Source organism: Bison bison, unplaced genomic scaffold (assembly GCF_000754665.1).
Source record: "Bison bison bison isolate TAMUID 2011002044 unplaced genomic scaffold, Bison_UMD1.0 scf7180017864154, whole genome shotgun sequence".
Taxonomy (NCBI): domain Eukaryota; kingdom Metazoa; phylum Chordata; class Mammalia; order Artiodactyla; family Bovidae; genus Bison; species Bison bison.
Window position 1 is genome coordinate 201,754 of NW_011494726.1, and position 26,705 is coordinate 228,458.

The 26,705-nt window shown below is 47.3% G+C and overlaps 2 protein-coding genes across 2 annotated transcripts in view; one reads left to right on the forward strand and one right to left on the reverse strand.

The window, feature by feature from the left end:
• Positions 1-3,740, reverse strand: part of STK4 (serine/threonine kinase 4) — an 89,883-nt gene extending 86,143 nt beyond the window's left edge. The window contains exon 1 of the mRNA XM_010841004.1: positions 3,603-3,740. Coding sequence (XP_010839306.1) covers positions 3,603-3,637 — 35 coding nt within the window. The 5' untranslated portion in view covers positions 3,638-3,740. The remainder of the gene's footprint in view (positions 1-3,602) is intronic.
• A 4,341-nt stretch (positions 3,741-8,081) lies between these two features.
• The window catches only part of TOMM34 (translocase of outer mitochondrial membrane 34), a 20,212-nt gene continuing 1,588 nt past the window's right edge, over positions 8,082-26,705 (forward strand). The window contains exons 1-6 of the mRNA XM_010840974.1: positions 8,082-8,323; positions 12,500-12,599; positions 13,709-13,861; positions 17,015-17,184; positions 20,031-20,178; positions 25,961-26,087. Of these exons, the coding sequence (XP_010839276.1) occupies positions 8,197-8,323; positions 12,500-12,599; positions 13,709-13,861; positions 17,015-17,184; positions 20,031-20,178; positions 25,961-26,087 (825 nt within the window). The 5' untranslated portion in view covers positions 8,082-8,196. The remainder of the gene's footprint in view (positions 8,324-12,499; positions 12,600-13,708; positions 13,862-17,014; positions 17,185-20,030; positions 20,179-25,960; positions 26,088-26,705) is intronic.

The following is a 26,705-nucleotide window of genomic DNA, read 5'->3' on the forward strand; positions in this document are numbered from 1 at the left end:
GTAGTTTCAGTGCTTGCCCATAACTGAACAGGCCTAGCCAACACAGCCTCCAAGGACCAGACAACAGGGGATGTTCCTCTCCTAAGTCAGCTGCGTGGATGGTCAGAATCCCAGAAATGCACTCTACACACTTCACCACACTATTAGTATCTAATGGCAACTCACTTCTTAAAATCATAAACTTCTAAAAACTAAACAGAAAGTGAAAAAACATAAAACTCCTATGCAAACCGTCAACTTCATCGTTATTCTTTTGTTGTTGGTTGTTGTTTAGTTGCTAAGTCGTGTTCAACTCTTTTGCGACCCATGGACTGTAGCCTGCCAGGCTCCTCTGTCCTTGGGATTCTCCAGGCAAGAATACTGGAGTGGGTGGCCATTTCCTTCTCCAGGGGATCTTCCCGACCCAGGGATCAAACCCGCATCTCCTGGTGGGCCCTTTACCATCGTCATTCTCTTAGTCACACACAAATATCAAACTCAGGAACACAAAGAGCATTTCCTACCTTGGGATTGCTTTCCCTTATTAGAAACACATGCCATCTGAATCTCTGAAAAGACACCAGTACTTTTCCAAACACAAATAAGGGTGTTCATGAAGTCATTACTCACTGGTCTGGCTAGCTCCCAAACCTCTTTCTCCCATCTTTTAACTTTTGTAAGGTCCATTTTATTTATATATACCTATACTCTTTCCTTGCAGAATTCGTTATGGGTTACAACAAATATGTAAGATAAATGGATGGAGCTTTTCAATGAAAATAAAATATACATGCCCACCCCAACCTCCTCAAACTCATGTTAAAGTCTTAACGCTCAAGACCTCAGAATGTGACTGTATTTAGAGATGGGGCCTTTAAAGAGCTAATTAAGGTAAAAATGACATCATATGGGTGGGCCCTCATCCAACATGACTGGTGTCTTCGTAAGAGGAGATGAGGACATAGATATAGAGGGAGGGCCACGTGAAGACACAGGAAGGGGGCAGCCATCTGCAAGCCAAGGACCGAGGCCTCAAAAGAAACAACCCTGCTGATGCCTAGACCTCAGACTTCTAGCCTCCAGAACTGTGAGAAAATAAATTTCTGTTAACTCATGCCATCTGTGAGATCAACAATGGCAGTCCTAACAAACTAATATCACAGGTAATAAAGTTAACTGGCCGAAAGGCAGTTCACTAGCTATGATGAGCAGGAAAGCACCTGTCATTCAAGGATTCAACCCTGCAGAGGATGGGATGATTTCAGAGAACAGCATCATCGAAACATACATTACCACATGTAAAACAGATGACGGATGAAGCAGGGCACCCAAAGCTGGTGCTCTGTGACAACGTGGGGGGGACAGGGTGGAGAGGGACATGGGAGAAGGGTTCAGGATGGAGGGGACACATGTACACCTGTGGCAAATTCATACTGATGTATGGCAGAAACCATCACAATATTGTAATTATCCTCCAATTAAAATAAATTCAAATATTAAAAAAGAATTCAACCCTGCAACACTTTTCTCTTGCACATTTAATAAAATTTTTAAAATCCAAAAGGCACAGGAATGAGTGTCAAAAACCAAAACGGTTTACTTTTTTGCCCAAGATTGTACAGCATAAAGTAAAAGCAGAAACAAAACTCAGATTCCTAATCCTCTCTTCAATTAAACCAGCACGTCCAGGAAAGAACAAACATATTTCAGAAGGAAATATAACCAGTGTCCATTTATAGTTGGATCTATGGTGCAATAGCAAATACCTGCTAACATACACAAGGCCCTGTGAAACAAGGGTACTCCCAGAGAGGCATCAGAGTGATACAGCTGAGAGCACAGACTTTGGATCAGACTGCCTGGATTAAAATCCCAGCTTTGTCACTTAGTAACTGTGCAACTTCTGCCCAATCGCTAACCTCTCTGGGCCTCAGTTTCATCACCTGTGAAACAGAGATACAGGTGATAAGATTGTTGTGACGGTCAAACGAGTCAACAGTTAAGCTGAACCATATGAAACTACTATTTTTATACATCAAAAATGGTCAAATATCAGCAAATTCATATGGTTCAATGACAGACACGGAAAGCACCGAGAGTAACATCTGAAGGTGAAGGTGAAGGTGAAGTCGCTCAGTCGTGTCCGACTCTTTGCGACTCTGTGGACTGTAGCCTACCAGGCTTCTCCGTCCATGGGATTCTCCAGGCAAGAATACTCGAGTGGGTTACCATTTCCTTCTCCAGGGGATCTTCCCGACCCAGGGATCAAACCCGGGTCTACCTCATTGGAGGCAGACGCTTTAACCTCTGAGCCACCAGGGAAGCCCGAGAATAACGTCTGGCACCCAGTAAGTGCTAGATGCATGCAATAATCACTGTATTTCAGACTCGGTGCACTACAGTAGGGTGACTTACGAGTCCATCCCAACCAGCTATTTGCCTTCTGCAGTGTTTGTGCATTTCAAAAAAAGCCAAGGGCACAGGCCCAGCTGTGAAACCCTTTCCTTCACCTCTCCATTGCCCCGCACTCCCACACACTGAACACTTCCTACTTTAGAGCTCATTCTGCTACAGGAAGTCAGAGGGCTCTGTGAAATTGAAGCAAACTTCGTGGCACCTCAAGCTGTACTCTCCATTTTTTTCCAGATGTGGCAGTGTGATTGAAAACCCCCGGGGGTCCACAGAGCAAATCACTGATACAACTGCAACCAACTCAGGAGGTCAGACTATCTAGGACCAACCACTCCCCCTGATCTTGACTTAAAACAATTCCAGGGAGCAGTAGGATTTGGAGCTGATACAAAACAATAGAGACCTGAATAAAGGGCACAGTCTGGCTGAGTCCAGTGAGCCAGACCTAGAGCAAAAAAAACCGGAACACACACGACTGTCTCTCAACTCTTCTGGGCCTCAATTTGCCCATCTTGCAAACAGTCTCTTATTTCTCTATCTACCTCCCAGTGTGGGAGTGAGGAAGATTAGGAAGATCCTGGATATCAGGAAGGAAAGATGCCATCATCTAGAGAGGGAACACTACCAAAAACATCTAAATCGCTGCCCTGCACGAAGCCTCCCTTACTAGACCGTCCACCTTGTACGGCACACCTCCGGCCTCAGGCAGCAAAGCTTCTCCCCTCAACAGACCCTCCCCACTGCACCTCTGGTGGGACTCCCTCCCTTAGAAAAGTCTGCCCAGCTCTCCTCTCTGCTAGTTCCCGACCCACCCCTTAGCCAGACCCCCCTCGTAGGTCCCCATCTGGCTTCAGCATCCTAACTTAGTGAGTCCCTTCTAGGACAGGCTTCACCCAGCGGTCCCCTCCCTCAGCAGGTGCTCTCCTAACTTGTCTCCAGCCCCCCAGCAGCTGCCCTCCCCACCTGTCCCCCACCTTCCGCCAGGATGTTCGCCTCGGCAAGCGATCTCTCTAACCAGCCCCACGTTTATCCCCCGTGGCCGGACCCCCCACCGGCCAGAGGTTCCCCATTCAGCAGGTGCCCCTTCAGCCGGATCACCTCGCCCCGCAGGTCCGTCCCCTCCAAGGGGGCTCGCACGCCCGGGTCTCCCCTCCGCCAGTCCCCGTCTTTCCCTCCCTCCACCCCCTTCTTCTTAGCCAGCGGCCCCTCACCGGCGCGGCGGGTTCCTAAGCTGCACCGTCTCCATGGCGCTGCCAGCAGCCGCCCAGACCCGTTCACTGCTCCATCCTCCCCCGGGACCTCCTCGATCCCGCCCAGCAGACCCTCCCACACTTCCGCTTTCCGCCCCTACCGGAAGCCGCGTGCTGCGCGGGAGCTGGGCGGGGCCGCGAGGGCTGGCCCCGGGTCACGTGGTGCTGACACCAGTCACGTGGTGCGCTGGGGCGCGGACCCAGAACCGCAGAACCGTGGAGGCTCCTTCCGGGAGGAAGTTTTAGTCAGGTCTCGAGCTTTGGTGTCCTTGTCTCTCTGCGACACTTCGCCCAAGAAACTCGGTCTGAGACCCGAGAACTCATCTCTGCCTCGGGCCCTGCCCACCTCGTTTCTCAGACACAGATACTGAGACGTCCTGCGAAGAACCGGCTTAATAAAAAACTGTCAATTCTTAACCAGCCAAGTTTACACTGTTGGTGGGAAGCGCTGCTGCCGGTATCCCTGGAGCTATTTGTGGTTTTCTGCCGTTCTTCGGTGGTTGAATTCTTGTTCCAGGTGGACGCTGGAAAGTGCATAACGTCTCCTTGGATGTCACGGAGCATCAGCCTGCAAACTGCCCCACCCTCGTAAGAGCCTTACCTTTGAGTCAGCTTGTGAACATAAAAATAGCCAAGGTTTATTAAGCCCTTGGAGCTTCCCAGGTGGCGCTAGTGGTAAAAAAAAAAAAAACCCTGCCTGCCAGTGCAGGAGACATGAGAGACTCGGGTTACATCTCTGGGTGAAGATCCTCTGAAGGAGCGAATGGCAACCCACTCCAGTAGTCCTGCTTGGAGAATCCCATGACCATGGGAGCCCGGCAAGCTACAATCCATAGGGTCACAAAGAGCTGGACACGACTGAAGCGATTTAGCACACATTAAGCTTTTACCATGTACTTGCCATTTTATATTATTTAATCCTTATATCAAGGCTGTAACTATCCCAGTCTTATCTATTATTTTCCACTGCTTATCATGTTCTCGATAGTCTACTACTAACTGAAAATGGAAACCCACTCCAGTATTCTTACCTGGAGAATCCCAGGGACAGAGGAGCCTGGCAGGCTACTGTCTATGGGGTCACAAGAGTCGGACACAACTTAGCGACTAAATTACTACTACTACCACTAACTCACTTAGTAGTTTTAAAACTTTATGGTAGGTAATATTACGCTCATAAGGCCGGAGAGGTGAGCTCACATAGCTAAAAGTATCGGTTTGGGGATTTAAATCCAGATGGATAGTCCACCACGCTCCTCTGTCCATGGGATTTTCTAGGCACGAATACTGGAGTGGGGTGCCATTTCCTTTTCCAGGATAGAATTCCAGAGCCTGCACTAACAAACTGGACAACCACTTGGACCCTCTCCTTGGGCATGAGAGTCAAAGCTTCGGCTCCACTCACAACTCCTATGGAAACTCATAAACAGGTATGGAAATTCATAAATCCTCAGTTGCTACCACCATCAATGAGTATTAAGAAAATGGAAAAATCCCAGTTTGCTTGTAGAGAAAGTTACTCAAAGCAGCCTCTGGTATGCCATCTACAAAACCCCATGTGCAGTGCATTGCAGCCAGGACACAGTGGCAGTCTTTGCTCCCCAAATGGGAAACGGGGAATTATCAGTTATAGAGGAATTGATCTCAGGTGGGCTCATTAGTTACCAAGGAAACCAGCAAAGGTGCTAGCCACTCACCACCCCTTTGGTAAGCTGTCATTAGCTGGGGCTTGGGACAGGTACATAGGAAGGTCAGTCATGTAAGTAGGGTGTTAGGTGAAGCAGGCTCTGTTTGGCCAGGGGATATACAGAGAACAAGAGAACAGCCATTTGAGTGGCCCAACCATATCACATTTCTTGTTTTTTACTAAGAAGTCCAGGAGTCGGTTGTAGGGTTGATTGACACAACAAGGTCGATTTCATCATTCCCCCCCCCCCCCCCCCCGGCCCAATTCAGCATGTTGGCTTTTCGTCCTTGTGCTTATTGACTCAGATGCAAAATGGCTGCCACAACTCCAGGTGTCATATCCTTAACCCAACAGAAAAACAGCAAAAAAAGGCTATTTGAAGTCCTGTATCTCTTACCTGGGAAGGAAACCTTTCCCATAAGCACCCAGCATACATCCTTCTGTCTCATTGGCTAGATCAGGGTCACATGCTCACTCCTTGCCCAATCATTGGTAAAAGAATGAGATTATTGTGATTGCTGTAGAGAAATCTTGATTCATTTTCTAGGCCCAGAGAATCTCAGGCAAAATTATGAAAGTAAAAAATGGAGGTTGTTGAGTAGTTATCATTTGTGTGTATGTGTGTATGAGTGATCTGGTTTCCCTGCCACACTAAGTGTTCTTTCTTTGCTTTTGTATTGGGCTTATGCTGGACTGAGGGGATTCAGATGAAAGGGCTACCCAGCCCTCAGAAAGTTTAAGGTCTGGTTGGGTTATGAATTTACACAAATAATTACAGTTGACCCTTTAAAGAGCATGGGTTTTAGCTGCATGGGTCCATGTGGATTTTTAAAAACAAATGTGTGCTACAGTGTTACGGAGAAGGCAGTGGCAGCCCACTCCAGTACTCTTGCCTGGAAAATCCCATGGACGGAGGAGCCTGGTAGGCTGCAGTCCATGGGGTCGATAAGAGTCGGACACGACTGAGCGACTTCACTTTCATGTTTCACTTTCATGCATTGGAGAAGGAAATGGCAACTCACTCCAGTGTTCTTGCCTGGAGAATCCCAGGGACGGGGGAGCCTGGTGGGCTGCCGTCTATGGGGTCGCACAGAGTCGAACGCGACTGAAGTGACTTAGCAGCACAGTGTTACACAATTTGAGGTTGTTTAGATCCCAGGATGCAGAACCTCAGACAAAGAGGGGCAACTAAAGGTACACACGGATTCGGTTGTGCAGGAATTGCTGTCCCTAACCATCAATTGTGTAACTAAATACCTGACAGCAGAGACTAGGTTTTTGTTGACGAAACTTTATAAGTGCATGTTGCGTGCCAGATCTTACAGGGCCTGGGGAGAGATAAGACCTACTCACTGCCTTTAAAGACCTCACAGTCTAAGAAACACTGTAAACTGATGTGAAATAAAATACATATATTATGGCAAGACAAGAATTGTGGTTTTTTTTCTTTTTTTTTTGCTGTGCTACACAGCATGTGGGAGTTTAATTTCTGGACCAGGAATCAAACCCGCGCCCTCTGCGTTAGAAGCACGGAGTCTTAACCACTGGACCACCAAGGAGGTCCCAGGAGAAGAAAAACTTGAACTAAACGTTTTTCTCTGCCCTTTGGCCTCCTCTGTCCCCTCTACTGTGCATTATGTATCTGCATTACACATCAACCAAACCTCCGCATTGGTAGAAACACCTGCTCAACCATAAAGAGCAACATTCTGCTAGCATCAAGAGACTCTCTTAAAGGATAACATTCCTTCTTGATCTTGTAAGGGGTCACGATGATAGTTGCCTTCTGTCTCAAAAAACTTACATAACTGTGCCCTGACTTCTAATGTCTGGAACAGTTTTCAGAACTGAGATGGTGGTCCCAGGTTACAATCCTCCAACTTGGCTCAAGTAAAATTTTCCACTTCTTTATTAGATTGACTATTGATGAATTTTCATCAACCGACAATCACAGAATAAGAGCTAAATTAGGAATAAAACCTGAGAGCAATAGGAGCAGAGGAGGGAGATTATAAAGGAGATGATGTTTGAGTTGACTTTTGGCTCAGTGAGAATTAGGCAAGAGGAAAAAATAGTGTTTGGAAAAGAATCCCAGGAAGAAGAGAGCATAAGCAAAGGTTAGGAAGCAAGGGAAACAGCATAATGTGCACAGGTAGCAACAAGCAGCTTTTAAAAAAAAATGGAGTAGTAAGTGGGACATAGAATGAAGTCAGAGGAGGCTGATGACGAGCCCATTTCCCTCAGCGATTTACATCAACCTATCAGTCCATTCATTTATAAAATCAGTATCTATAGATAACTAGGTGCCAGTTTCCAGCCCAGGTGCCTCTGCACTTGCTAACCCTCCGTCTGAAACAGCATTCCCTACTATATTCTCAGGTCTCAGCTCAATTACTAGTCTCTGGGAGATGCCTTCCCATCCCTCTTACTTAAAAAGTCTCCACGTGGTCACCTTCTATGGCGTTACTGTTTTCCTTAGAGCACTATCACATTAATGAAATTATCGTCTTCATGTGCACATGAGGTAATTGAATGTCAGGCCCCAGTAGAATGTACACCCTAGGCGAGCAGTGAGTGACCTGTTAAGAGTTTCACCTGGAGGGTTCTTGATACCACGCCAAGATGCCCAGCGCTGCTGCAAACTCCCTGCGCGCTGGTACCCAACTGAGCGTGCGTGGAGGGCGGGGCACTAGGCGCCTCCGGTCCGCGCAGGCCCCGCCCTTGCCACGCCACGCCCACTCCCCGCCGGGGTAGCCGGCCGGCACGGCTACTCGCACCTTCCGCCCGGGTGGCGTTGCACCGGTCTTGGCGCCGGGAACTGTAGCGCCCCCCACCTCCCCACCCCGAGTTTACCGGCCCAGCGCCAGGATGGCCCCTATACCCCCGGCATCAGTGGAGGAGCTCCGCACCACCGGCAACCAGAGCTTCCGCAACGGCCAGTTCGCCGAGGCCGCCACACTCTACAGCCGCGCGCTGCGGATGTTGCAGGAACAAGGTGCGACCCCGGCCCCCCGCACCCCCGTTTCTCCGCCAGGCCTGCTTCCCCTTCTCGCTTCCCCCGACCCCAGCTACCCGTACCCCGCTCTGGCCCTCTCGGCCTGGGGCTTCCGTTTACCCCGCAGCTGACCGGCCCACCGGGTCTTCCCAGCACTTGCCCATTACTTCCCCCCTCCCCCACCTTGGGCATCCTACGAGAAAGTTCCTTGGCCTTTCTTTCCGCTTTTATTATTATTGTAACGTGGCTTTATTACTGGCCCTTTTTTACTTAATGACATAACAGACACATTTTCATGTTAATAGATCTTTTATCACTTTTTATGGTGGTAAAAAACGACATCAAACTTCATCTCTTGTAACATTGTCGTGCAACAGATCTCTGGAACTTTCTCATCTTGCAGCACGGAAACGCCGTACCCACTAAACTCTGATTACCCCCTCCGCCCGTGGTAGCCACCTTTTTTTTTCTGTGTCAATGATTTTTACTACTTTAGGTATTTAAAATGAATGGGATAATACAATCTTTGTCTTTTGTGACCGAATAATATCTTTGACATTATAAACTGCGTTGTAGCATGTGACAGGCTTTCGTTCATTTTTAAGTTTGCCTGATAATTCCATCGTGTAGATACACCATATTGTCTTTATCCATTCATCCGTTAATGGACATTTGAATTGTTTTCACCTCTTGGCTATGATGAACATGAATGTGCAAGAATCTCCCAAGATCCTGCTTTAATTTCATTTGAATATATACCCAGAAGTGGGATTGCTGGATTAGATCCTAATTGTATTTTTAATTTGCAGGAAAGGAGGGGCCTCCAAACTGTTTTCCATAATAACTGTACCATTTTACATTCCCACCCACAGGGCACAATAATTCCAACTGCTCAGCATCCTTACCAACGCATTTTATTTTTTCTTCTTTTGATTGTGACCACCCTGATAGGTTGCCTGCTTTTTAACTGTCTTGTTGGACCCCATTCTAATATTCAAGCCTCATTCTGATCCCTGAGGCAACTCTCATTTTCCTCAACTGTACACGCTTTAATTAACATTGTTAAGCAACTGTATGTAATGAGTGTAGAAAGTCCTTTCTGTCCAGGGGCATTTTTTTCTTGTTAATGCGGAGGCCCCAGATGTGATCTTAATTCATTAACTGGGGGATTTTTGCAGAAACACCTGTGGCTGGTCCTTTGTTCTGTAAGTGATATTGATGTTTTTGGTCAGTAATGTTTGTGTAACAAGAAACATGGGCTTCCCTGGTGGCTCAGATGGTAAAGAATCTGCCTGCAATGCAGGAGACCCAGGTTCCATCCCTGAGAGAAGATCCCCTGGAATAGGACATGGCAACCCATTCCAGTATTCTTGCCTGGATAATTCCATGGACAGAAGAGCCTGGTGGGCTACAGTCCATGGGTCGCAAAGAGCTGGACACAACTGAGCAGCTAACACTTTGGACTTTCAACAAGAAACATATTAGTACATCTCTAGTCAATAATGTGTTAAGATAATGAATATTAAACAAGAACTATGGGGAAATGATCTGGGCTGTGAAGAAGACAAATGTGGTGGTGTGGTAGATTTGACTAGGGAGTTCTTTTATGAAGAAATGGAAGGTAAAGGACAACTTCTTTGAAGAAGTGACATTTGAGGTGATACCTGAATGGTCAGAAGAAGCCAGCTGCATGAAATTTTGTGCTGAGCACCTCAGGCGAAGAAGGCCGTAATTAACAAAGGCCCCAGACAGCAGTACCCTGGTGTCAGGACCCAGAGCATATGGGAGCCAATGGAGGGAGTACCAAGACTTCATCAGTTACAAAGACAGGCATTTTACACGGTAGTTCATGGGAAGGAGTTTGGATTTTATTCCCTAATGGGAAGCTGCTGGAGAGTTTTCAGCAGAGGAATAACGTGTTTTTACCAGTCTTCCCAGCCTCTGGCTCAGTTCAGCCAACAAAGCCCTCTGCCCAAGGCCTCTCTGAAGTGGCTTATCCCAGAGCCTCAGTAGAATTCCTTTTCTGTAGTCCCTCTTTCCCATTGCTTTCCTTCTCATTTCCTTGGCTAGCATTTGTTGAGTACTTGCTAGACATGATAGGCTTTCTCCCTTTTTTGTATCTTCCCACTAACTTATGGGTAAGATGCTTTATAGATGAGGGTTCCAGAAGACTTAAATCCCTTCTTCTGGGGTGACACACTGAAATCAGAGGCAGAATTTGAACAGGGGTTTCTCCAATTCCCAAGTCCAAGTTTTTAATCATTTTGCTGGACTTCTTCCCAAATCCTTTGCTAATTCCAGTCAATTTTGTTTGAATTTTTGCAGTTTCAAGCCACTCTTTTGCTGCCTCCCCCCCCCCGCCATGTTTTTTTTTTCCTAGAACCTTTCTCTGTAGGCCCACCTCCTCATCTCCACTTGTTAAAGTTGCTTTTTTTTTTTTTGTATCCTACCCCAGCTGCCTGGAAAAACTTGGCTTTTTTGTAGGGATTTATTCTAGGCCCAAAGAAGAGCCATACTGATATGTCTTCTCAGTTTAGCAGGGGACCAGAATTTGGTTCTGATCCTGCTACTAATTTTCTAGGTAATTTATGGGCAAGTTCCTTGATTTCTCTGATCAATTTCCCTGATCTTGAAAGGAGAGCAGGGAGCAACCTAACACAGTGAACCTTCCAGCCAGTCTGTGAAATATCATCTTCATCTGATAGGTAAGCACATGTGATCAGAGGGGATTGAATGACTTGCGCAGGGTCACAGGCTGGATTTGGGGATCTGATGTCATTTCTGCCACACCACTGCTGTTTTCTGAGCAACCATGCTCCAGTGACTTGAGATGGGTAGCAAGGTTTGAATACTTGAGCTTGCTCCTCGAGGGCCAGGATGTCTTTTACTTATCTCTATACTTTGCTGTCTCCCTTGGGGTCCGGCAACAAAAGGGAAGACAAGATAATTTTATTATGTTTGGTATTGAATGAAGCAGGTTTTGCATCAATGTGGTAACATAATTAGCAAAGAAGGCAAGTTGCAGAAGGAGAGGCGATATGACGCCACTTGGGAAAAGTTATTTAAAGGATATTGTGTCTTGCCTGTGAATACCTATATAATAAAGACGGACACACGTGAGAATGTGACATACCCACTTTAGGACTGTGGCAACTTTTGGGGACCTGGGGATGGGGCAGAGGGGAGAGAGTAGAGCTATTTAGTCATAGTGAAACCAAAAAGGTGAGAAGACTTCCCTGGTGGTCCAGTGGTTAAGCCTCCGTGCTTCCACTGCAGGGGGCACAGGTTTCATCTGGGGTTGGTATGCAGCCAAAAATAAATGAACAAAAAGACCCCAAAAAGGTGGGAAGCAAATATTAATAAAACATATGCTGAGTTTAGTGATGGATAGCAAGTACCTATTATACTGTTGTCTATATGTTTTACCACTTTCAAAGGAGAACTTGTTTTCTGTTCTTCTGGGAATGGAATCACTGGGTCAACACTTGATAGTTTCCATGTTTTATTTTCATTATGGCCCCTGCTAGTGGTTGAAAAATTATTTTTGAAAATGAAAGTCATCATGGCCACAATAAAGGACTTGAGCCTCTGAGATTCCTGAGGATAAAGATGGTCTTTAGGGAAACATCTATGATAATTCCCCTCCCCACGGGATAGCTTGAGCTCTTCTCCTGATTAAGCTCTCCATAGTCCTGCCAGACTGAGAGGTCTTTTCCTTGGCGAAGTCCTCTCTGATTTGACCAGGTAGAATTAGTCTGTTTTTTGTGTCCCCACACTTGTTCAGTCCATTTATCATAGCATTTATCAGATTTTTGTCTTCTTTTTTTTCTTTATTGGATTTTTATGCTTCTTGTAATAAAATTAACACATACACACACCCCCAAGTAGTTACACTGTGGATTTCTTTGAGCTCTTCACTTTGATCTCTGGCCTGGTACCAAGTTCAGTGCATGACTGAGTAGATGAGCAGATGCTTGGTCCCTGTGGATAGCAGGAAGCTTGGTGTTCTTGCTCCCTTGCCAATCCATCAGAGCAACATGCACGATGGGGTTACAGTCATCTCTGCTGCCCATTACTAAACCCCAGAGAGCTCAAGGTGTGGAATGCGCCCCCGATGTCCCAAGGCACCCATCTCCCAACCTGTTAATTGTGCATTTTCTGCTTCCTCCGGGGCAGGTTCTTCAGATCCAGAAAAAGAAAGTGTTCTCTACTCCAACCGAGCAGCCTGCCACTTGAAGGACGGGAACTGCATCGACTGCATCAAGGACTGCACTTCGTGAGCGGGCAGGGCTGCCCCTGGGGTGCTGGGGGCTCGGGAGAGGAGACTGGGCTTCTCTGGCCCCACCAGTTACCTCTCATATTAGGGAGTGTCACTCAGGGTCAGCTGGTCACTGAAAATAGGAAGTTTTCCTTGGTCCTTGTGGCCTCTGACTTGGGTCCCTGGAGCCTCATCTCTGCTGCTGAAAGGAGTAGGGTGGTCAGTTAGAGGAAGGCCTTTAGTCTTTGTGAGACGTAGAACCTGGGCATGACCTAGAGTTGCAGACCAGTGACTGGCATGCTCAGGGTTTTTTTTTTTCTGGGATGGATGTGGGTGAGAGAAGGAGAGAGGGAAAGAAAGAGGGATAGTGGTTAATAGATAGCCTTGAAAGGAAAAAATGGTAACCATCACTGAGGTATAGGGCATGTTAAACCGTTTTTCATGCTTCTTCTTGAAGCCAGTCTGAGATTGCCTTCATGGTCATCACTGAAGTAGCACTTGGATCTGATGTGTCCTCAGGAATCTGATATCCTGGGGTATTGCCTTAGCTTCGGGCCCTGGTGGTGGGTGGGAGAGGAGAGAGGTGAGCGTGCTCGTGGAGCCTCTGCTTGGTTGATTTGTACCAGGCCCTGTGCTATTCTCCTTTGTGGAGCGCTCGTGAGTGCTCTGTGGGGTAAGTTTGCCACCCTGCCCAGGCTGGCACTGGATTGTGGAGGTCAAGTGATGTGCCTGGGGTCTCGTGGTTAGTGGCAGAGGTGGAATTCAGACACTGCTCCACCTGACTCCAAAGCCTGTTTGTTATCCCCACTCAGCCACACTCTGTAGAAAACAGAGAAGCATGAAAGCTATGAGGCACTTATTCTTGATTTCAGAGGGATCGCAACTATGAAAATCGATGCACACACACACATATTTCCCGGTAGTAGTGTTTTTCCGTCCTCCTTCCCTTCTCCACTTCAGTCTGAGTTGAAAAGCCCCTCTTCTGAGACTTGACAGCCTTCACAGCATCTGTCGCCAGAAATGACCTCCCATGTACTGACGACCCAGACCGGAAGGAACTGTGGGAGGTTGGGAGCAGGGAGCCCCAGGGACTCAGCAGCCCAGTGACATCCTGCCTCCTGTCCTAGAGCACTGGCCCTGGTTCCCTTCAGCCTGAAGCCCCTGCTGCGGCGAGCATCGGCCTATGAGGCCCTGGAGAAGTACCCTCTGGCCTACGTGGACTACGTGACCGTGCTGCAGATTGATGACAGCGTGACGTCAGCCTTGGAAGGCAGCAGCAGGTGAGCCCGAGTCACTGAGGCCGTCTCTCTGGAATGTCCTGTCCTGTCCTCTCTGATGGGCTTGGAACCTTTGCTTTGGGCATCCTCTGGGGCAAACCCTATGGTTTAGGCTCAGAAACTTATAATGAGCACGTGCAGAAAGTGTGGAAGGACGATCTGCTGTTGTGTTTTAGCAGGTTTTTAAGGAGTCAGAATTACTGAGTTTGTGGGGGGGTTTTGTGTTTTTTTGTTATTGTTCTTTTGCCTAGATGCTGAAATGTATTCACCCAGTAGTACTTAGTTCAGCTCTGTCTAAGCCAGATTCAGTGGGAAATACCGAGCTAAAAAAGAGATACAGACCCCACTTGCTTCAGAGAGCTTCCTAGAGTGGCGAAAGGAAGACAGTGCAAGCAGCTGTGACCCCAGGGGCTGTGGTTTGTGGCTATGGTTCAGTGTATTGTACTGTGATCCCTTCACAAGGCCCCTCAGGTGAAATTCTTTCTGGTCTCTTGAGCAGTTGTCCTTAATCTCATCAGTCACATGCAGCTGATCACATTTCCCCTCTTTGCGTGGTATCTGTTCAGTATGTCGTTTCTGGCTTGACTTATCTTCTCTGTGCTTTCTCTCAGTCTCTGTCATTCAACAAAATTTGCCACTTCTGTGCCAGACTTTGCACTCAGGCCCGGGCTGAGGAGGAGACAGACCTCTGCCCACCCTCGAAGAGCTCGCAGTCTCCTGGACAACAGCAGTCAGTCACAGGCAAATTTTGGCAGTGTGATGAGGGCTGTGGTGGGACGTACCTGCCAGCCAGTGGGGGGTCCAGAGAGGGCTTTTTGGAGGAGGTGAGCCGAGACAGAAGTGTATAGCTGTCTGGGCCAGGGGCCAGCAAGGGGCCTGGGCAGCACGTGCGCCGTGAATGAGTCGAGGTGTTAGAGGAGTGGTGAGAAGCCCGCCGCTCGTGGTGCGGCAGGCGAAGTGCTCGGATCAGGACGAGTGACGAGGCCCAGTCACACACGCCCTGGTGTCCAGGGGCTTGGACTTCATCCGAACACAGTGAGGCATTGTGAAAGGGTCTTCAGCCGGGGGACAGCCTGAGCAGATTTGAGAGAAAAGCTGGCTGGCTGCCTGTTGTGTTGACCGTGAAGAAGAAAATAGGAAGGGGGTGGGCAGTGATCCAAAAGAGACGGTGGAAAGGGACCAATTCAGGGGACATCTAGGCAGTATTTTGACAAGTTTTGGTGGTTGGAGGGTGGGGAGAAGGGAAGAACAGGTGTCCAGGTGGTTGACATGCTGAGGTGGCAGCATGGGGCTGGAGATTAGAGATGCAAGGAGGCCGGCTGGATGGTTGAACATAGAGATTTGAAGGTCACCAGCCTAGAGGTGGCTTGAAGTTCTGGGAGAAAAATGGAGTACTACCACGAGTCGGGGGAGCCAGGGAGCTTTGCGGAATCACGATGTTTGAGGGGCACAGAGAGGAACAGCAGCCAGTGCGGCGGGAGGAAACTTAGAGCGTTTAGTGTCACGGAGGCAGGAGTGTTTGCAGAAGGATGAAGACGTCGTTCGTATCAGGTGTTGCAGTCAGCTTAAGTACACTGAGGGTTTCAAAATGAAGTCACTGGTGATTCTGATGGAGTCAGTCCACTGGGGTCAGAAGCAGGTGGCAGTGGATTAGAGGAATGTGGCTGTGAAGGGGCAGAGGGCTGTTCAGGAAGAAGGAGCTCCATGCTGGCAGCTGGAGTCGGTAGAGGGAAAGGATATAGGTGTGGGAGAGGGTGGTGCTGGCCGAGTGTGGCCCGAGAGAGGCAGGGAGCAGTGCATTCCCAATGCAGGGGGAGGGGTTGGCCTTGTCACCTCTTCTGTAGCAATAGAGAAGTAGGAAGTGTGCCCAGGCAGGGAGGTTTGTGTTCAGGGTGTGAGGAAGTCCAAGGGAGGAGGATTAAGGAGCATCGGATGGAAGAGGGTAGAGGTTTGAAGTAGCTGGACCGATCAGGAAAACAGCTCTGGGGGCTGAGCCAGAGACCATGAGTTTGTAGTGATAGCAGTCTGTGAGCTCTTCGTCGTAGTAACACAGGAACGTGGTTGTAGAAGCAGAAGTTGCCGTTGGCTTCATCTGCTCACTCAGTACATACCTCTGGGTCCCGCTGGGTGACAGGTGCTGTGCTGAGTAGTAGAGATCAGTTAACAAAACCAGCATGTTCACTGAGTTTCGAAGAGGGGAGTGGGGAGTGGTGGGGTTTGTCCCAGGGTGGGGTGGGGAGGGGGAAGACTTGAACATGAGGATCGAGAGAGGCAGTGTGGCACATGGTAAGCGCGGAGCGGTGGGAGGGGACCAGGTCTCAGGCCTTGCCAGCCTAATGCAGTGGGAACCACTGAAAGGTTTTACAGTTTGAGAATGACATAGGGTTTGCATTTAAAAATCTCTGAGCATTAATCACATGTCAGGTGTTTGCATGGCCTTGTAAATAGATAAGTTGTTGTTGTTTTGTCACTAAGTCATGTCCAACTCTTTTGCAACCCCGTGGACTGTAGCCTGCCAGGCTCCTCTGTCCATGGGATTTCCCAGGTGAGGGTACTGGGGTGCGTTGCCGTTTTCCTTCACCAAGGGATCTTCCTGACCCAGGGGTCAAACCTGTGGTCTCCTGCATTAGCAGGCAGATTCTTTACCACTGAGCCACCAGGGAAGCTCAAATAGATTAAGAAAACATAAAATGTGGGAAGGAGGTTCAAGAGGGAGGGGACCTACGTACACCTATGGCTAATTCATGTTGATATATGACAAATCAAACCATATATTGTAAAGCAATCCAAACAATTAAAAGTAAATATAATTTCTTAAAAAAGAAAACATGGGGTCCATTCTTGGGGACATGTGTGGTTCCTTGGGGGTAAGGTTGAATTACCTTAACAAGCACCAGATCCCTGTCTTTGAAGTTAACAGTGTGACCAAGCAAGGGCCAGGCAGGGAGGGAGTGTCATGGTGGCTGACCTGAAAAGACCCTTATGGGTAGCAGGCTCCTGTTCCTTTCCTACTGCGAGTCAGAAGGGTACAAAGCGATGGTTCAAACAAGGGGAAGATGATAACTGACTCTTGTACACCTCCTTTGGGCTTATGAGAGAAAGAATACCTTCTTGACCCAGCTGGAAACCTTTCTGTCATCCTGCCTGCCTTTCCAGAATGACCAGAACTCTCATGGACTCCTTTGGGCCCGAGTGGCGCCTGAAGCTGCCCTCTATCCCCTTGGTGCCTGTTTCATCTCAGAAGAGGTGGGAGTGTCTGCCTTTGGAAAACCACAAAGAGCCATCTAAAAGCAAATCCAAAGGAACCACAAGCGCGAAGAGCAGAGGTAAGCTGTGACTTCCCACCCGGAGAGAGCTGCGGTCTCCGCAGAGCCACGTTCTTTAGAGTTATCCTATAAAAACTGGCCTCGCTTAAGATGAGTTACTTTTAAAGTCTTATAAACAAAGTGAAAAAACAAGAAGCGTAACCCCTTAGGGACGGTCTCCTCAGCGCTGCAGTGGGCAGTGGGAAAGCCAACCCCACAGGTGTAAGGCTAAGGTGACGTAAGGCACAGTGAACTCCCAGCCTGGCACCCAGTTATCTCGTGTTTGTTCCCTTCTCATTCCTTTGGCAGCATTTGAGATGTATCATTTAGGATGTTTTTGGTTGCAGAAACAAGAAACTCCATGTGGTAAAAATAATAAAAAGAACATATTGGCTCATATAACAAAAAGGGCCTTCAGGCAAGGCTTGCTCCAGCAGCTCACTGCAGCATCAGACTCCCATTTCTCTGTCCTTCTCTCCACTCTTTTCTCTACAATGTGTCAGCTTTGTCTTCAGGCAGTCTTCCCTCCTGAGTCGTACAGAAGCGGTAGCAGTAGAACCATAGCAGTTCTATGCCTCATATCTGCATGCAGTGCCTCATGACCAAGAGGGAGAGAAAGAGTTGTTTTTCTGAGAGCTCCCTAAGAAAGAGGGTTTCTTCCACTAAAATCCCTGGTTCATCTTTTCTTAATATAATCTAGCCTATAAACACAGGCCATTCCCTTAACTAGTCCCTGTGACCAGGGCCTGAGATTTTGTGACAAGCTCAGCCTGACATCCATCTGCTCCATCTCCGTAGCCAGTGGAATTCACACACTTACTAGTCTCTGGAAGGGAATAAACAAGGGAAGGGAGATCAAGGCCAGGTGGCCCCAAACAGGAGACCTCAGCTTTATGGAACAGAGAGGACCTTCCCTGGGCAGGGGCGATAGGAAACTTATAAGGCTCCAGGGGAGTTCTCCCAGCCCAGCAGGCTCGGTATTGAGGATGGGAGGCTCAGGGGGCAGGGCTGCAGCCTGGCCTTGGGTATACAGGAGGACAGGGATTCTCCCCTTCCCAACAGGAAACCTGTCTGGCCATGGGCAGCATTCACTCCCTAGAATGAGAACATGAGCCGCTAATGAACTTGATGGCTTCAGTGCACCTCCTATTTATTTTGCTGTTTTGAAGTCACAGCCATGTGGGGCCTAGAGAGGCTCTCTCAGAAAAGTCTCAGCCCAGGGGAGACTGAGACACCTAAAACACAGGAGAACGAGTACTTTAGAGTCTGTAATGTTTGAGGAATTCAAATTGGGAACTGATGGCAGGGTGCTGGGGGAAGTTGGGGAAAGTCTCATGGAGGTGACAGGTTGAGCTGGACCTTAAAAAGCAAGTTCTTCAGGCAAGAAGGGAAGGGAGTTTTCAGCTGAGACAGTGGAAGGAGTTAGAGAATGAGGTAGTGGGGGTATCTCATGGTGCAGCCTAGGGTGCCTTGCAAAGTCAAGGTGAAACTGAGGCGGTGATGCTGTGCACACTGCAACGCACTGGCTCTGCTTCTAGAAAACCTCGTACATGTGCCCACAAAGAGATGGGTACAAGGTGTTCAGAGCAAAAAGTTGGTAAGACCAAAAAGCAAAATAACCCAAGTCCCTATGAGCGGAACAGATGAAACAGTTGCGTTGCGGCAGGAAGAGTAAGAGTGAAGCAGCTATGGGTGTGAGAATCCCAGGGATGTGATTTCGAGGGAAAAAGAGTACCAGGCCATAGTAGGATACATAGAATTCTGTATTCCTTTATTTGAAGTTCTCAAAGTAAATAGTAAATAGTTTCTAGATACTATCGTATCTAGTTAAAGGAACCCAAAAAGGGGGGGCATGGTCTCGTATGGCAGAAACCAACACAACGTTGTAAAACTATTATCCTCCAATTAAAAGTTTTTAAAAGAGCAGGGTCAGGGGCACAGAATTGAGGAAAATGGTTTCCTCCAGGGGTGGATTGACCGGCGGGGAGAGGCTCATAGGACTTCAAAGGTCTCAGTAAACGTTCTGTTTCTTAAGATGAGGGATCAGTTCAAGAGTATTAGTTTTATTCCTAAAACCTTACCCTTGTCGTAAATATTCAGTATTTTATGAAGAAAGTTTTTTAAAATCGACAAAGTAGATGATACGGGAGCTGAGGCTGGAATAATTCATCAGGGCCATGCAGTGAAGTGAAGCCCCAGGGCTCCATGGAGCAATTTGGATCTCACCTTGTTCTCCTTATGTCTCCTGGAGGCTGGGACAGAGCTCAGGTGGTGGGTTGGGGAGAACACCGCCAGACTCAGACCAGAACAGCTGAGGAGTAGGGGCTCCTCTGCCCTTTTCTGGAAGCCTAAGAGCGCCGCTCTTCTCTTTTGTTTAACCAGATGCTTGTTTATTTAAATACTTCCTCACTTACTCTCCTGCTTTAAGTTTATACGGTGCTCTGGACTTTCTCCTGTTTTCTCCCCATTTCATCCTGACAGTAGCCCAGGGTGGAGTAGGTATTGCCCCACACATGCCGGTGAGCAAATTGAGGTCCAGAAGCATTAGGTCCCACAGGCTTTCAGCTCCTGAGCGGCAGTGCTGAGGCCACAACCTGCGTTACTTTCTACTGCGTATATATTATTGTGTGTGTGGAAGTATATCTACATCAGGAGCCCCCAACCTCTTCTGAATGAAAAACTCTGTATTTCCCAGAAGCCGTTGCTCAGGGGAACTCCTGACTCAGGAAGGGCGCTTTGCACAGTGCAGGAGACCTCGGGGGACAGAGCGCTGTAGACGGCTTAGAAGAGACGCTGCCCAAGAGAGCTCCTCAGGCTGAGCTGGGCACCCATTCCATGGTTTTTTCCTCTTCTGAATTTGTATCTAGTGCCTTCTGCTGGGGATGTGGAGAGAGCCAGAGCTCTGAAGGAGGAAGGCAATGAGCTTGTAAAGAAGGGGAACCATAAGCAAGCGATTGAGAAGTACAGTGAGAGCCTCTGGTTTAGTAACTTGGAATCCGCCACATACAGCAACAGGTACCTTTCACACGGCTGGCCTGGGGGATTTCAGGACACCGGACATTCTTCCGCAGTCTTCTCTCGGACTCTGATGGGCTCTGCATCCTGGCATTTAGTCAGTATAGGCAGACCTCAAAGCTGTCTCAGGGTCGGCTCCAGACCACCGCAGTAAAGTGACTATCGGGAGAAAGGGAGTCACAAAATTTTGGGGTTTCCCTGTGCATAAAAAAGTTGTGTTTACACTGTACTGTAGTCTGTTAAATGTACAATAGCATCATGTCTAAAAAAACAACCTACATGCCTTAATTTAAAAACTTAATGGCTACAAATTGCCAACCACCAGTCATCGGCATAACATCAAAAATACTGATCACAGATCACTATGACTAGTATACTAATAATGAAATAGTTTGAAATATTGTGAGAATGACCAAAGTGTGAAACAGGTACAAAGTGAGCAAATGCTGCTGGAAAAATGGCACCCATAGATAGACTTGCTCAATGTAGGGTTGCCACAAATCTTCAGTTCTGGTGTCTTCAAAGTATCTGTGAAGCACAGTGAAATGAGGTATGCCTCTGTGTTACATCTCAGAACGTGTGTTCACATTCCCTTTGGTCACCATGAGATGGGCATTGCCAGTGGCATTCACTCTGTTAAATGGGTAGAAACTGGGGTTTCCCACAGGGAGCCAGGGCTTTGTTTCAGCCCATTCCACAATTTTCACTCACCAGGTAAGCAAAGGATGTAAGTAAAAGCTCTGGGCTTGCTGTGCAAACACGAGCCCAACACAAGTCTCAAAGCCTCTGTGCCTTCCCTGACTCTCAGCCCGTGGCTTCTCTAAGACCCTCTGGTTATAAATTCTGCCAGACTGTCTGTGAGCCTCAGGGTAGAACCCAGGGAATTACCTGACCTGAGCAAGAGGGAGGGTCTAGTTGAGCCTGAGGTGTTAGACTTGTGGGGCTGTAGAAAGGCCTTCGTCCCGAGCTGTCACCAGTGGTCAGTGATCCTTTCCGCCAGCAGTGAGGGCCTGGGAAACAGGTACAAAGTGAGCAGATGCTGCTGGAAAAATGGCAGCCATAGATAGACTTGCTCAATGTAGGGTTGCAGCATCCCTTCATCATGTGTGAGTGCCTGCTCTGCAATAGCCCACAAAGATTTTAGTAGTAGGTGCTCATTCCTGTCTTAATGTCAGGTAAACTGAGGCTCAGATGGAAGGGCTTTGCCTCAGCTCACCCAGCCAGTAAATGGTGGAGATAGAATTGGAACCTGGCTCCAGTGAGATATGTTCGTGTTACTGTCAAGAGGCTTAAAACATTCAGCGAAGGACCAGATCTGCTCTAAACATTTCCTATAAAACATTAATAAATCTTGTGAGTCTGTTTTCCCTTCCCAGCCAACATACTCACATTACTTTTAAGTTCACAGATCTCGGATCTCCTATATGCTCACTGCTCCTTATCCAGAACTCTTGGGATAAAATGTGTTTCAGACTTTAGAAAGGGATGATAGTGCATATAATGAGTTGTCTTAACACTCCAGCAGTGTCTGGCCAGTTTGCTGGTTAATCACTAGCATTTCTGCAGTGAAACGTGGAAATTCCATGATCACACAGAATAGTATCGAGAAAGATGAAGCAGCCTCATGTCAGTTAAGGTCATTTTTTTTGCCAAATGACCTACAAAGGGAACCTTTAGTTTCACAGCATGGATTTTGGCATTTTGGACCTGTGATTTTATTGGCTGATTGGAGCCGAGGGTGCCTCAGTCAACCAGGCACACTCGGGATCAGGGACTGCAGCCCATTTGTCCATGTTTGTGCAGGAGCATCTTCTAACTCCTCTTTCTGTGGGCTCTGTCCTTGCTTACCTCATGTTGCTAGAGATCTCCGTTAACCCATTTTCCTGGATTTTTACCGCATTCAGGACAACGTTTTGTTTAAATACTGGTTTTCATGCAAATATGTCCATGCCACACCGTTTAACTACTATTGCTTTGTAATATACCTTGTAGGCTGATCTCTTCATTAGTCTTCGTAACCAGAGCATCGCTGACTATTTTGCCAGCTTTGATCTTCTAGCTCAGCCTTGGGCTCACTGATAAATTTCAATCCATTGAGCTTTAGGTTGTAATTACATTGATTTTATAACTTTAATTTATAAGACTGAAACCTGTTACAAAACTGAATTTTCTATCCACGTGGTTGAATATACCACATTCCAGATGCCATTTTAATGCTCTCCTTCATGCATATGCATCTGTATGGTGCATCAACTTAGCCTTCGGTTCTCTCTGTGCATTGACATCTGAGTGGGTGTCACCATTAGGTACTTGGCACCTACGGTTTGCCAGGTCCTGAATGGACCTCCAGAAGAGTCTCACTCACAGCAATTCTTCAGGTTAGGTCACGGTCCCATTTTACCTAAGAAAACGGGCTGAAGATGAAAGTTTGGGTTCCTTTTCAGTCATTCGTCTTGTCTCTCAGACTCCTACTTTGTAATGAAAATCCTTCTCCCTGGATACAGAATATTCGGTTTACCAAAAGCCACAGGTGATTATTTTATAGGCCAAAGTTATGCATTTTTAACACCTTAAATATGATCTTTGGCATTCATATGGAATCATTTTCATTATAACAGTTACATTCATTATAACAGTTACTTCTGAATGTAACTTCACCAAATAGTACCTGATGCTTACACTGTGCTGCTTCTACTTCCCAGAAACTTGGCTTATTCTTTAAATTGCTAGAGTCCATTGGGAGAACACGTCAGTTTCCTTAGAATTCTTGTGTGTTCAAATTAAGATCAGGGCCTACTGTTCTAAAACTTAGTGGCCTACAACAGACATTTTGTTTTGCTCATGATTTGTGAACCAGGAGTTCAGGAAAGGCAGTTCTTCGACTCAGGGTCTCATTCAGGATCAACGAGAAGGATGCTGGGACTGGAGTCGTTTAAAGGCTTCTCCTGGGCTTCCCTGGTGGCTCAGACAGTAAAGAATCTGCCTGCAATGCAGGAAATGTGGGTTCCATCCCTGGCTTGAGAAGATCCCCTGGAAGAGGGCATGGCAACCCATTCCAGTATTCTTGCCTGGAGAATTCCCATGGCAGAGGAGACTGGTGAGCTACAGTCCATGGGGTCGCAGAGTTGGATACGACTGAACACTAAGCACAGCACAGAGGTTTCTCCTACACATCTGGCACCAGGCTTAGGATGACTGACATGGCTGGGAATGGGACTGGTAGAGCAAGCTGGAGCCTTTTTTCTCCCCTCCTGGCAGTCTGTTCACTTGTGCCAGCTTGAGCTTCCTCACAGCATGGTGACCTCTGGGTAGTTGGCTTCTTACAGGAGCAGCTAAAGGCTCCAAGAGCAAGTGTTCCCAGAGCGCAGGCAGGCGCTCCAAGACCTCTGAGGCCTAGTCGTGGGACTCAAACTGTGTCCTTTCCTGTGCTCCACTGGTCAGAGCAGTCACAGAACCTGCTTAAATTCAAGAAGAAAGTGTTGAAACATAGGACCTCTTCTGTGGGAAGAATGCCACAGAATTTGTGCTGCCTTAATTTAGTTTTTATTTTTTATTTATTTGGCTACACCAGGTCCTAGTTGTGGCATGTGAGATCTAGTTCCCTGATCAAGGACCGAACCCTGATCTCCTGCATTGGAAATGTGGCATCCTAGCCACTGGATCACCCGGGAAATCCCTGTGTCTGCTTTAAAATTGATACAAGGAGAAGCTTTTCCTAAGTTAATTTATAAGTTCCATGCAATCTGAATGAAAATACTAGAATTTTTTTTTACATTCTTCCATGATAATAATTCCATGAGGAATAATGGTAATTCCATGGTAATAATTCCATGGTAACAATTCCATGAGGAAAAAATAACATAAGAGAATTAGTATAAGATAAATTGTGGGAAAAAGAGGAATTATCCAATAAATGGTGTTGGATTGGCTGGAAAGAATTAAAAAGAAACTTGAACCTCCATCGTCACTCCTTATTTTAAAATAAAATCTAAATGGATTAGTTTCAAATGGAAGAAGTAAAACCATTAAGTTCTAAAACAACATGTGGGTTAATTATCTTGCAGTGGGGAAGGTATTATACGGGGTGATGGTGGAGGGCGACCCACAGAAGTCATTAAATAAGTTGGAGACGTTTTATTTCATAAGATTAAAAAATCTTCTGTAAAGATGCTCAGTTTGGGGGCTTCCTGGTGGTCCAGTGGGTAGGACTCCATGCTCCCAATGCAGGGCGCCTAGGTTCAATTCCTAATTAGGGAACTGGATTCTGTGTGCCACAGCTGGGAGCCAGCACAGCCAAAATAAATAAAAAGTAAAATGTAAAAAGTATTCAGCTTAACTGTATTTAAAGCAACTACATTAAAATAGACACTGTTTTCTTCCATATTGGCTAAACTTAAAGGCTGAGCCCCAGGGTTGGTACAGTTGCAGGAAAATGGGTTCTGTTAGTAACTATTCTTAAGTACAGTTGCCCTTGAAAAAGTCAGCTGTCAGGAGCACTGACCCTCCTCTCAGTCAAAAAATCTCTATATAATTTACAGTCAGCCTCTCATACCTGAGTTCTGCCGCATTCACAAAGTCCACCAAATGCAGATGATGTAATTCCGCAGTATTACTGAAAAAAAATTCTGCACATAAGTAGACCTGCACAGTTCAAACCTGTGTTGCTAAGGTTAGTTGCTTTATTTGGGAAGCATTTTGGTAATAGTCAAAATTTCAAATGCACGTACCTTTTGATGCAGCAGTCAGCAGTCCCTCCTAAGATTGATGTACAAGGATGTTCATAGCAGCATCATTTATTATTAACTGGGAATAGTGAAATATGTCTCCTGATAAGGAGTTAATAAATTAGGATACAGACAAGTGAATATTCCATAGCCACTGAAAACAGTGTTTCATTTTTAGTCACTGGGGAAGAGGACTAAAATTGAATAAGAAAGATACACACAAGTATGTACTTCTCTCCCACTGATAATAAGCAGAATGTAAGAATGATGCAAAATATAAGTTGGAAGAATTGGATATCAAACACCTATATACTCCCAATTAAATTTATAAAGTTATAGAAACAACTATAACTTCAGTTAAAAACAGTGTTATGTAACACTGTTACACAACTGTCACAACAGTTTGGTTGGTCACTATGGCCATCTATTGATCCATCTTCTTTACATTTCATCCCTAACATGTCAGTGTGCATATAATTAATTAGAGCCTAGTATTTATGTGGCTTTCCTGATGGCTCAGATGGTAAAGAATGTGCCTGCAATGCAGAAGATCCAGATTCAGTCCTTGGGTTGCGAAGATCCTCTAGAGAAGGGAATGGCAACCCACTCTAGTGTTCTTGCCTGGAAAATTCCATGGACAGAGGAGCCTGGCAGGTTATAGTCCTTGGGGTCGCAAAGAGTCAGACATGGTTGAGCAACTAACACTTTGATTTATGTGTTTTTTTCTTAAGGTAGATGATTTTTTGTCAAGGGGAAGGTTTCCAGAAGCCTTTTCTTGCTTGAAAGAGTTAAGTGTGGGAGTATGAGGTGGACGATAGCTCTGAACACTGTCAAGATCACAAGTTGCTCAAACCCGGATCAAGTCCCGGGTCGGTGCATCAGTAGTGGAGGAAGCCTTGGGAGTCGCTTCACTCCTCTGAGCCGCTCTGCTCTGTAGAAGTGGGCTGGGTGGCTGTGAGAACTGAGGAAAGTGTGAAGCACCCAGCACAAAGTGTTAGGGCGTTCCTCAGAGTTAGTGGCCCCGAGGGAGCAGCTGACAGCCTGGTCTTTCCCTGCAGGGCACTCTGCCATCTGGAGCTGAAGCAGTACCAGGAGGCGGTAAAGGACTGCACAGAAGCCCTCAGGCTGGACGGAAAGAACGTGAAGGCGTTCTACCGCCGGGCTCAAGCCTACAAGGCTCTCAAGGTAAAGAGATCCTGTCCAGAGGCACCAAAGAGCCACAACCAGTTGTGCCCATGGTGGCACTTTCAGAGCATGGTCCAGGTGAGGTGGGGCCTGCCACATCCCTCCTTGTCCAGGGGCCCCAGGTGCTCCTGACAGGCCTCCAGCCTGGGGTGCAGAAAGCCAGCTCGGCAGTGGTCCCCAACCCCGCCTGGTCTCCCGGGCCCAGGCTTCATCCCCCCAGTGTCTTATCTCTCAGGACTGCAGGTCCCCACAGCCTCTTCTCTCGGGACTACAGGTCCCCACAGCCTCTCTCCCCTCTCAGGACTACAGGTCCCCACAGCCTCTTTCTCCTCTCAGGACTACAGGTCCCCACAGCCTCTCTCCCCTCTCAGGACTACAGGTCCCCACAGCCTCTCTCCCCTCTCAGGACTACAGGTCCCCACAGCCTCTTTCTCCTCTCAGGACTACAGGTCCCCACAGCCTCTTCTCTCGGGACTACAGGTCCCCACAGCCTCTCTCCCCTCTCAGGACTACAGGTCCCCACAGCCTCTTTCTTCTCTCGGGACTGCAGGTCCCCACAGCCTCTTTCTCCTCTCAGGACTGCAGGTCCCCACAGCCTCTCTCTCCTCTCAGGACTAC